Below are 11,520 nucleotides of genomic sequence, written 5' to 3'. Positions count from 1 at the left end.
TTTTGCCAAGTCAAACCACCGATCCATCAAGCTCAGCATTGTCTGTGCTGAGAGGTGTTGGTTTCTGCAGGCTTTGAGGCATGGGTCTCTCCCAGCCCTACCTGGAGAGGATGAGGATCCAAGAGGATGCTCTACTTTGCCTACAAGGGTGAAGAAAGCAGAGGGAAGCACAGCAAGGAGGAAAGAAGAAACCCTTAGCTTGGTTTTACCTGTAGTGTTGAAAGCCCACAAGCTTGAGTGATACAACCTGCAGCAAGCTGTCTCCCAACTGGATCCTGAAAATGTCCATAGCTTATATTTTAAGGGACCTGGTGCTTCTGTTAGTCCAGGGGTGGAATTTTAGGTAGCTCTTCTCAGTTGGCATTTATGGGGACCCAATTAATTTATCTTCTAATCAAAATGTTCTTCTTGCTTCCACTTGGGTGAGTGACCACCTCTGTCCAAATCCAACTAGGTCTCTCTACCTCCACCGCACCGCATCCTGACTTTGTGACTCAATATGTATTTTTTGTGTTTCAGCAGCTTCCTTTCCAAGCAATCGAGCCTTCCAAGTATCAAGGGGCTCATGGTATGTATTGAAAGCTTAAACTGAAGCCTTCACATTCAGAGATGCTACAATTCCCCTGATTGTCAGAGGCTCACCTCCGCTGTGCCATGCTTGCGACCCCTCCTGTGGCATCTGGCTGTCTGCTCTGGGAGACAGATTGCTGGGCCAAATGTACCTTTGGTCAAATTCAGCAAGGCAATTCTTAAAAACTTCCCCACCTAGTGGACGTGATGCAAAATTGCAGCCTCTGACCAAAAAAGGTCTGATAGGGGATCTCTCACTCTCATATCCATCCACCGATAGAATCATAGAATTGTAGAGTTGGAAAGGACCACATGGGACATCTAGTCCAGCCCCCTGCAATGCAGGAATCTTTTGCCCAGTATGGGACTGGAACCCACAACCCTGAAATGAAGAGTCCCATGCTCTACAGACTCCCACTAACAAAGGGACACATTCCAGAGGGGAAATTCCTCACCAGGCTAGAATTAACCTTAACGGGGAAGTCCTGCCTGGAAAGAAGAAAGACTTCGCACTATCCTCTAGACTTGTCAAAACTTTTTACTCTGCTACTGCTGCAACTTTTAAATGACAGATAATCCAAGTAATGCTTTAGATCGAAGGTGGGGAACCTGTGGCTCTCCGTAAGTTGCCGGACTACAACTCCCAGAAGACCCAGCCCGCATGGCCTCTAGGAAATGGCATCCAGCCCTATCAGGAAGGCAACAGGTTAGCTATTCCTGCTTATTTAATTAGTGGGGGACAACTGTATGTGGTGGCATCAAGATTTAATTGCACAGGTTGTTTATTTAGTGTATTTCAGTGATCTCGTGTTACTACAACAGCAAATGAAAGCAGAAAACGGTACAGATACTCCTTTCTTTCAACAACAACTAACAGTTTCTGCTTATTAAATTTTTGTCAAAGCACCTTACAGTGAGGATTACATGAAAACTTTAGGGCTTGTCTGCTTTAAAAACCGTATCAGGGGATTAATTGTGTTAAGTTTCAGTCAAACAATTAAATCTGCATAGATTTCCATATAAATAAAGAACACTTTGAAGAAAGGGCTGTTTCCCTTTTCAGATAACGAAGTAACATGTTGCAACAGGCACAATATTAGAAACAGCTACCTTGTTAAATTGCTTCGAGATGTTTTATGGGAAGAGATTCATAAATGGAATGGAATAAATTCCCTCCTGTGAGAGAGAAAGAGGGAGGAATGCCCTTTCTAAGACGGCATTCAGTATTAATATAACAAATAATGAACATTGCAGGTGATTAGAAATTAACCCACTGACAGCCTTACGCTGCACCCAGCTCTACTCAAAACCACCTCCGTAATACAAAAGAACACACTTCAAAAAACCATGAGCGCTTTGATTCCTGTTTAATTTTCATACGAAATAACAAAATGCTCCTGCAGCCATGGGGAAGAATCCAGTTAGCAAGAAACCAAAAGCAAGCAGCTGTCAGGGGTCACAAGGGGAATATGTGTGGGTGATAGGGGAGCAACAGCAAACAGGGAGAGAAACTCCCACAGCGAAGAGGGAAACCCAGTCAAGAGGTATTTACAATTCAGACTGAACCCCAGCAGGGAAGCTATTCCCTGGAGCACTCTATGAAACAAACAAAACCATTTAGCATTCAAGAGGCTCAGCCATGGGGGGAGGCTGTGGTTGGGCATTCTCAAGTCTGGGGAGTCGCCTGTGTCATTAAAAAAAATAAAAGCTACCTTCCGCACAACTGAGTGGGAAAGAACCCAACCCCAAAGGAAATGGGAGGGTTAGAGCCCATGGTGGCATCAAGTGCCCAAGCCAACCGCGATGCCGCCCTAGTGTTTGTGCAGACGGGGAGGAAATGGGAGCCCAGTTCACCATCGGAACCAGGCAAGTCAAGATGATGCAGCCACGTTGCAGAAATGGCCAAAACCTGGACAGCAGAGGGAGCATGGATAAAAAGGTAGGGAGCAGAAGTTGTTGCAGCTACACTAGAGCCCCAGCAAGGGGGAGCCGGTGAGCAGCAGCTCCCGGTCCACAGAACGTGGCCAGCTGCATCTCCTTGCTCCCCCCAGCCCAACTCAAACTCCCCCTATCTGGACATTCTCCACCTGGATGTTCTCAAAGTGAACCCCAGCATCTGTAGGGTAGATTTCAATGGTCTCCACCACGGGGATGGTCTCCATAATGGTAACAGTGTTGCCATAGACCTGATCGCTAGGTGTGGACGAGGCTGACGGTGTTGCAGCTGCAGCAGCGGCCGCGGCCGCAGCAGCAGCGACAGCCTCTGCCATGGCCTCTTGCTCGTTCTGCAGCCGCTGCTGCTGATGCATTTTGCGGTGCTTCCAGAGGTTGGAGAAGGAGCGGTAAGCCTTGTTGCAAGCATCGCAGTGGTACGGGCGTTCCCCCGTGTGGATGCGCTTGTGCTCGGCCAGCCGCACGGCGATGGTGAAGGCCTTCCCGCACTCGTCGCATTTGAAGGGCTTCTCTCCGGTATGCAGCCGCCGGTGATCTTTGAGGTGCGTGGACTGCCGGAAGGCCTTGCCGCAATCCGGGCATGGGTAGGGGCGCTCGCCCGTGTGGATGCGGCGGTGCACCTGCAGCGACGTCTCGGTGCTGAACAGTTTCTTGCAGTCGCTGCACTCAAAAACCTTGGGGCCGGTGGGGCGGCGTGGCCGGGGCGGGGGCGGCTCCAAAGTGGGGGACTCTTCCTCCGCCCCTTCGGGAACTTGGATGTCCCCGTGCAGCCGCTCGTGGGCTCTCAGCTGCGCCGTTGAGCCAACCTTCTTGCCGCAGACAGAGCACTCAAAGTGGCGGCTCATCTTGCCGCATTTGTGCTCCTTCAGCTGCTCAGCCGTGACGAAGGCGGCGCCGCAGCCGGACGTGCAGCGGTGGGGCTGCTGTCCCGTGTGGCTCAGCTGGTGGACCTCCAGCAGTCGGCGGAGCAGGAAGGAGCGGCCGCAGGTCTGGCACTTGTAGGGGTACTCGCCCGTGTGGTGGTAGCGGTGCATGAGCAGGCGGTAAGGCCGGTGGAAGACGCTGTTGCACTCCTGGCACTTGTAGGGGTAGTGGCGCTTGTGCACCAGGAGGTGCTGCTGCAGGGTGGACGACTGCGTGAAGCACTTCTGGCAGATCTCGCAACGGTAAGGGCGCTCACCCGTGTGCGTCAGGCGGTGGCGCTGCAGGTTGGCCTGCGAGTTGAAGCTCTTGCCGCACTCCTTGCAGTGGTACGGCCTCTCGCCGGTGTGTGTCAGGAGGTGGTTGCGCATGTGCGACTTCTTCTTGAACATCTTGCCGCAAGTCAGACACTTGTGGCGGCGCTCCATGTTGTGGACAAAGCGCTGGTGGCGCAGCAGCAGTGTCAACTTGGGGAAGGTCTTGTTGCAGAGTAGGCACTGGAACTCCGAGGGCTTTTGCTCCTGTGTGTTGCTTTCGGCTGGGGCAGAGGTCTTGTCCACTGAGCAGATGATGGCCAGTGGAAACACCTCTTGTTCTTGCCCCTGTTGCTGTTGTTGCTGTTGTTGTTGTTGCTGCTGCTGCTGCTGAGGAGGCGGTGGCGGCTGTGGAGGTGGTGGCGGTGGCTGCTCCGGTTGCTCCAAGGCTTCAGGTGGCTCCTCCTCAGGAGGCTGTTCCTCAGGAGGAGATGCAGGCAACTCGTGGGTCTGCGCTGAATTGGCACTGTGGGAACGTCGGTGGTAAAGGAACTTGGTCATGTTGATAAAGGTCTTCCCGCAAGCGCAGCGGTAGAGGGGGTTGGAGGAGTGTGTGCGCCGGTGGGACAAGAGCACCGCCTCCGTGCCAAAGCCCAGGCCGCAGTCCATACACAGAAAGCGCGACTCGCCGCTGTGCTCCTCCCGGTGCTTCTCAAGGGCAGCTGGGGACGGCAGCACCTTGCTGCAGAGCGGGCATTTGAAGGCGCCCTGCCGGTGGCTCCTCATGTGAAGCTGGAGCTTGTGGGCTGAAGGAAAGGGCTGGTCACACTCGGCACACATGTGCTCCTTGGTGGCCTGCTTCGCTTTCCGGGGAAGCTGCTCCCCGGGGTTGTTTTTTAGCTCATAGCTATGATCCGTGGCCGTGACACTGGTGGGGGCTGGCGGCGGCACGGCCCCGTTGTGCACAGCCACTAAACTTGGAGGTGGCGGTAGTGGCGCTTTCGGTTCCGTGGGGCAGGATGCAGGCAGCTCCCTCGTTCGTGTCCCTGGGGAGGCTTGGATCACCTGGTGTGTGGTCTGGTGCTCCAGCAAGTCTGCCGTCGACTGAAAGAGCTGGAAACACTCGCCACATTCATACAGCAGCAGTTGCACAGTGTCTATCCCGTCCTGCGGCTTGCGGTACGAGTGCTCCAGGTTGACCAGTGCCCGGCTCTGAGGAGGGGGAGCCGGTGGCTCAGGTGGCTTCCGGTGGGTCTGCCGGTGAGCAAGCCACACATCCTGGCTGGTGAACAGGGCTTTGCATTCTGTGCACTCATAATGGATCTGGCTGGAGCTCAGCAGTTTCACCAAGGGTTCCGGCTCCTGGATCACCATCTTGAGATGCATCTCCTGGTGTTCCAGCAACTGACTCGGTGACAGGAGGATTTGTCCGCACTCCAGACATTGGTACTGGCTTTCCTGCACAGTCACGGTCTGGTAGAGGCCGGCCTCACCACCTGCGACCAGCCCAGCTTCTGCCAGGCCCACCACTTGATACTGCTGCTCTTGGGAGCACAGGTGGCTCTGCTGATGCACCAGGGCTTCCTCCAAGGAGTTGAACTGCTGGCTGCACTCCGAGCAGACAAAGCGATGCTCCACATATAGCAGCGTCTCCTCGGCTGACTCTGCCATCGTGAAAGCCTGCTGGGGTGTATAAGAAAGAGAAAGGAAAAATTAGGGAGCCTGGTGCTCTAGACTAGGGTCACAACTTTTGGGTGATTAATCTGAATCGCTGACTGAAAACGGGTCTTTCACAGGTTCCCACAGCAAGGAGCAGGAATTGCAAGAACTAAATGTATAAGCGCAACAGCCCAATACAGGCTTACCTAGAAGGATGCCCCACTGAGTTCAATGGCGCTTACTCCTAGATAAGAGTGTATAAGATTGCAGCATCAATCAGTACATCAGGCAACTACTGCTTTTTTAGACTATTTAGTCAGCTGAGGGCAAAAACCTTAATTGGTGGGGCTGAGAGTTACCCAGACTTGAGTTACTTTGCAAGGCTACTTAGGTTTTCATGCATTACTGCAACAGGGAATGGAAAAACAAAACACTGAAGGCCCTCTTCCCTTGTAACAATGAAGTTATTTCACAAAAAGACTTGTACTGATGTTGTGACAGTAAATCACACAGGGATTTACGCAGTTTAGTCCAGTATTGTCTTACTCTCTGGCAGTGGTTTTCCAGGACCTCAGGCAGGGGTCACTGTCATCATCTGCTACCTGAACCTTTTAACTGGAGATGCCAGGTTTTGAGCTGATGGCCTTCTGTGTGCCATGCACTATAGCCCTTCTGCTGTACAACTGCAAGATACTATGGACAGATTTTTTTTTAATCTTTATTTAGACTCTACTATGGACAGATTTCAAAGTGGCTTAAACATGTAGCATAAACACGTTTACATCTTCTTTAGTGTGGTTTGGCAACAAATATTCTCAGTTCTTTCAGTATGAAGCAGAAGTAAAGGCACTCCTCTTTGTCATGCCACCTGTGTTCTGATTTCAGTGCTGTTTTGTTAGCACACGGTATCATGGGTTTTTTTTGCCCAATTCTAGAGTCCAACAGCAGCGAGTGGACTGATGTGGCAGAGCAATCCCAACTAGAGAACTGGTGAAACTTATGTGGGCACGTTACCCCATTTCCAAACTCCATTCAGGAGCCTCTGCCAAGGGGAGGGAGGGAGGGAGGAGATTAAGGACACATGACCAAGCTGAATGGGGTTTGAAACAGGTGTAAGTCTCTCCTTCTTTCACTCCCCCTGCTTCCTCAAAACACCCCTTTTGGGGGACTACACTGATGTAAGTTCTGCCAGCTGAGCTGAGGATGAAAGACTTACACTGTTAAATCTTTGGCTCAGTCAGGATGAGGGACTTAAGCCGGTATAGCCCTAGCTGAACCGGAAAAGTCCAAGATCTGCCAAATCCAAACTCATATCGGCAGTTCTGGGGTTTGGGTTGCACTATAAATTACAGAGTTCTGCGATTTCATGATTTTAAATTGCCAAGGAAAAGGCTGAATATAAATAAATGATTTAAAACACATTTAAGAGCAGGGTCCAAACAAAAAATACTATGGCTTCTGCATGGGAAGATAGGTGGATTGGAAACTGGTTAAAAACAGAAGTAAGCAATAGGAGGATTGTTTTCAAAACAGATGGAAACAAGTATTGGGGTATCACACGAGCTTCTGTAGATAGCAGCTATTTAACTATTTCATTAGACACCTGGAGCTGGGGTAAACAATGCGACAGCTAAGTTTGAGGACAGAATTGGGCATCTGACTGGTCAGAAAGGATCAACTCAATTTTGGACAAATGTTGTCAAATAATGATTAACTATTTGTAAAATAGTAGGTTTATTTAAACAAGAAATATTTTTGATCACCAACAGGCTTGATACTCATACCAATTACAAAAAAAAACCGAAGAACCATGGAATGACCAAATTAACTAAAGTCAAACTGCTGTGTTAGCAACACCCAAGTGATCACCCCAGGGCGCAAGCCTAATTATGGAGCTCCTGGGCTGCCCAGCTGACAAGACCCCTCTCAGCCTCACTGATGTGGTCCAAAGGAAAGCAGAGCAATACATTTGTCACCAGCTTGACTGCAGGAGTTATTAGGAGGCAGCTTACAAGGTACTATCCAACTGCCTTGGGGACTCCAGTCCAGATTTGTGTAGGGTTTACTCCTTAGCCTCCTCTTCTCCCAAAGATAGCCCGCAAAGCAGCAGAGGTTTAGGATCAGAGTTTTCATTCTCCTAGATGGACTACCTTCCCAGGTTGATGAGCCCCATCTGCCCCTCACTTCCCTCTACAGCACTTGCAGAAACCACCTTGACTGTTGGACTCACTATTGGTCTTGTCTGCTCAATCTGTGGGAGCCTGTCTTTGCATGCAGGGGAAGTTGCTAACTCACAGAGGGTTTGAGATCCATCTGCCACCCTCACCTGGTTTAGCTGGCCAATTGAAGCCATTTCCTGAGGTGTGGCTGCTGTCACATGCTGACAGCTTCTAGGAGCCACAGGAGCACAACCTGTCCCCCCACCAGAGGTACTACCCTTCCCCTAGCACCCCTATGTTAAGTAATGTTTTTCTAAGTGTGAATATTTAGTAAACAGACTTTTAAAAGAATTTATCCTGAAACACCAGGGTCAGCCAATAGTTACAATTAAAATCAAGAAATAAAAGTAAAGGTAATTATTAAAACACACACACAACTTAATTGTGCTAAGTAGGTCAATTTTCATTTAGGAAGAGCTTTGCTAGGTCCAACCAAAGGCTTATCTAGTCTAGCACTCTGTATCCCCATGGTGGCTCATCTGACTAGATCAACTGACAATATTGATTAGGATTATAGCCCACTAGCTACTCAAAGATCTCAAGCTCGCTTTTACAGTGGTACCTCGGGTTACATACGCTTCAGGTTACAGACTCCACTAACCCAGAAATAATGCTTCAGGTTAAGAACTTTGCTTCAGGATAAGAACAGAAATCGTGCTTTGGCAGCGCAGCGGGAGGTCCCATTAGCTAAAGTGGTGCTTCAGGTTAAGAACAGTTTGAGGTTAAGAACGGACCTCCGGAACAAATTAAGTACTTAACCAGAGGTACCACTGTAATGCATTTAAAGAGCAATGAAACATTTAATTGGAATATTATTAGTTCGTCATAGGGCAGGGCTTCCTCTGCCAGGTTGCCGTAGCTGCTGCTGTTTCTTGCTGATCTTGGCAGCACATGTAAGAGGTACTGACATGCAAATGTCCTCCAGTATACAGCAGCCTTCCCTAGTTCTCAGCAGTTCCAACTGCCACATTGCAGCTGAATTTCTGGTGCACTGCATGTTTCAGAGAAAATAACCAGTCAATGGATCTGTATGCAAACGCTATTTGAGGAGGACACTACATTATTAAGGATGGGGATCCAAAAGGATCTCTCCTTACTGGATGAACAGGCAACAAAGACAAACAATATTTGATTTAAGTGCAAAATGATGCATGGGGGATGGGGGAAGCATAGCTTTTAATACTGTGGATATTTCAAAAGTAGTTGTGATCTAGCATGGGAGTCACTTCAAAGAAAATATGTCAACAATATTACTAGGACGGCCCATATAATCTGCAGATTTTTAAGCAGTTCTTTAGATCCCGATCAGGAATGTCCAACACATTCCAGAAGCAAGGCTATTTCTAGTCACAATCATGTTTTTCCATGAGATGGAATGTAAACGTCTGTGTAGCGTACTGGCAACATAATAAATATTCATCATTTTTTTTCAGTGGCCTATTACCACCTTTATAAGTCTTGACCTGAGAACAGATTAACATAAACATGTCTTTTACAGAGAAAATAAGTTTTATCTCAATGTGTTTGATAGGAGACCACTAGTCCAGTTTTAGAAGATTGAAATATATATATTTTATCTTCATTTAATTACTGTAAGTTGCCATATTAAACAATCTTATTTCAAGGGGGGGAAGACTCTTAAAAAACACCAATTTAAATTCATCTTTGAAAAAATGAAAATCTGATTTTTACCCCACCAGCTGTTTCTGAGGCTTGAGCTGTATTTCACCTTGCTTCAGGGTGCATCTCCCACATACCTTCGAGGTCTAAAGCCACGGACCAGCCCCAGAAGGGCCTGTGGCTCTAGAAAGACATCCAATCTTGCCTGCTCCAGCACACACCAAGACTGAGAAAGTCGGTCCTCTGAAAACTTGAGTTCAAAAGAAGACTGTAAATAAGTAGACAGCAAGCAAAGGTGCAGATCAGCCCCTCATCCCCATTGCAAGGCTAAACAGACCCCTCAATGATTTGACATCCAATCCATCAGGGGACTGCACCCTTCCCTCAGGTTTTTTGTTTGTTTGTTTGTTTACACAGGAAAGGATCAGAGCCTCCAGTTCAAACTTTCTTCCAATCCTGCCCTTGATAGCAGCTCTCACTCCTCTTTCTCTCCACCTCACTTCTGAAAAAAGGACACCCCCTCTCTCTGCCCACCCCGCCCCCCATCAGCAACAAAGAGCCTTATGATGATGCCTTGGCAAGACTAGCGCATTAACCACACCACGATTTCACGGGCCACAACCTACTTCCTCAGGTAGTTCTCCAGGTCTCCCTGTGCATCTGGGACTCCCCTCTGCCCATCCTCCTCTGCACATGGGCGCCTGCCCCGCTTCTCCTCCGCCCCAGCCCCTTTCACAGAGGTCTGATTTCCCAGTCTGTGCATGGGGGCTCCCATTCCCCACCACCACCCATTTTCATGGAGGGTGGGGGGGGTCATATCCACCAGGCACTCGCCCTCTTTGCATGGGGCGTGCTGGGCTCCCCTCCCCCACTCTTGCGGGAGGGGCCACCTCCCCTCCCTCCCCCACAACCCTGCAAAGTGGGGGGCAGTGGCTCCGCTCTGGGATTCCTTACCTTCCCCACCCCACCCCCCGTCCCGCCTTGGGCTCCCCCCTGCACTAGGGGCGCTCTCCCCGAGTCCCCCTCCTCCCCTCACCTTTTCCTCCCTTCTGTCCCCCACAGCCCAGCCTTCTCTCTCACCCTCCTCCCAGAACAAACCGCCTGCCGATTGGATCGCGGCGGGTGGCCAATCGGGAGGTGGCTTGCTCAAGCGCGCGCCCAATCGGGGCCGTCGTTCCTACCCGACGCGCGAGCCCTTGCCCGAACCCGTCGGGATCCGTATAGGGCGATCTGACACTGACGTCATCCGGAGGCCGAAGCGAGGCTGCGCCTGTCGCGTCGAGGAAGTGGGCGGGGCTGGAAGGGAAAGCGAGGGAACCTGCTGGCCGGGGAGAGAGAGAGGGAGAATGGAGGAAATGGCTGTTGGGTTGTACCAAAAAAGCGGCGGGGGAGAGGGGTGTCTGAGAAGACCCGAAACGTCTAGACGGCGGTTTAAGTGATTACAGGGAGAAGTAAACCGATATTTATGAACGTAGAAGCATTTGTTTTGCTTTTTTATGACGTTTATATATTGCTTTTTATTGCCAAGGCACCCTTCCTCCTCGCTTCTCCTCTCCTAACCAGGGAACATGGACCCTTCTCAAGCTGCCCTAGAAGCTCTGCTCAGACCTTTGATGGTTCTCTCAGGAGCCGAGAGTCACGTGCTTCCTGGCAGGGGTTTCCTGCGCAGTACTTGTAAAGCGGAGGGCGGAGAAATCTGTGGTCGCTGGATTAAAGTCCCTGCGTTGCTGGACTACAACTCCCACGAGCCATTGGCCCAGGGCTTGCAAGGCCTGATGGGAGTTGTAGTCCTTCAATGCGCGCAGTGGACCACCCGTGAATAACGCTGGGTATTCTCAGTTGCTTGGATTCGTGAAGCACAGTTACATGCTTGCCAGTGCCAGATTTACGTCGTATAAACTAAACAAGCTATACCTTAGGGCCCCACTCTCTTGGCCCCCCCCCAAAAAAAATTAAAGGAAAACAAATTGTACATTTCCAAAATATAAGTTAAAAAACAAATAAAATACAGCAACAGTTTTTTTGTGTTGCGTAGGCTCCTATGATGTAACCAATGGGCCCCACCTGCTAGCCTGCTCCCTAAAATATCACTGGTTTTCTCATTTCTATATATAGGGTGACTATATTCTGCATGGACTGGTTGCAAGCCAACATGTGCAAATGGCTTTAGATACCTATTAGGTCCATAAATTACCATATAGCATATATTCAACACAAAAAACAGTGACAATTTGTTGTTGACAAAGGACAGCTGGACATATAAAGGGCCCGATTGCCTTCAGTAGGGACCCAGGTGGCGCTGTGGGTTAAACCACAGAGTCTAG

At 49.8% G+C, this 11,520-nt stretch overlaps 1 protein-coding gene across 8 annotated transcripts; it reads right to left on the bottom strand.

Annotated features, from left to right (window-relative positions):
• Positions 1-1,334: 1,334 nt before the first annotated feature.
• On the bottom strand, positions 1,335-10,322 carry ZNF574 (zinc finger protein 574). Of its 8 annotated transcripts, none has more exons than XM_033158313.1 (3): positions 10,233-10,322; positions 9,269-9,446; positions 1,335-5,381 (listed from the first exon to the last, which is right to left on the bottom strand). In XM_033158313.1, exon 3 carries the CDS (start codon positions 5,367-5,369, stop codon positions 2,628-2,630), a length of 2,742 nt encoding a protein of 913 aa, XP_033014204.1. In that variant the 5' UTR covers positions 5,370-5,381; positions 9,269-9,446; positions 10,233-10,322; the 3' UTR covers positions 1,335-2,627. The 8 variants fall into 8 exon arrangements, with proteins under 8 accessions (XP_033014204.1, XP_033014203.1, XP_033014210.1 ...); XM_033158312.1 differs by having other exon boundaries at positions 9,334-9,446; XM_033158319.1 differs by having other exon boundaries at positions 1,335-5,378; positions 9,334-9,446.
• Positions 10,323-11,520: the final 1,198 nt, after the last annotated feature.

Source organism: Lacerta agilis, chromosome 8 (genome assembly GCF_009819535.1).
Source record: "Lacerta agilis isolate rLacAgi1 chromosome 8, rLacAgi1.pri, whole genome shotgun sequence".
Taxonomy (NCBI): Eukaryota; Metazoa; Chordata; class Lepidosauria; order Squamata; family Lacertidae; genus Lacerta; species Lacerta agilis.
The sequence above is the reverse complement of the archived record's forward strand: the minus strand, read 5'-3'. Positions and strand labels throughout refer to the sequence as shown.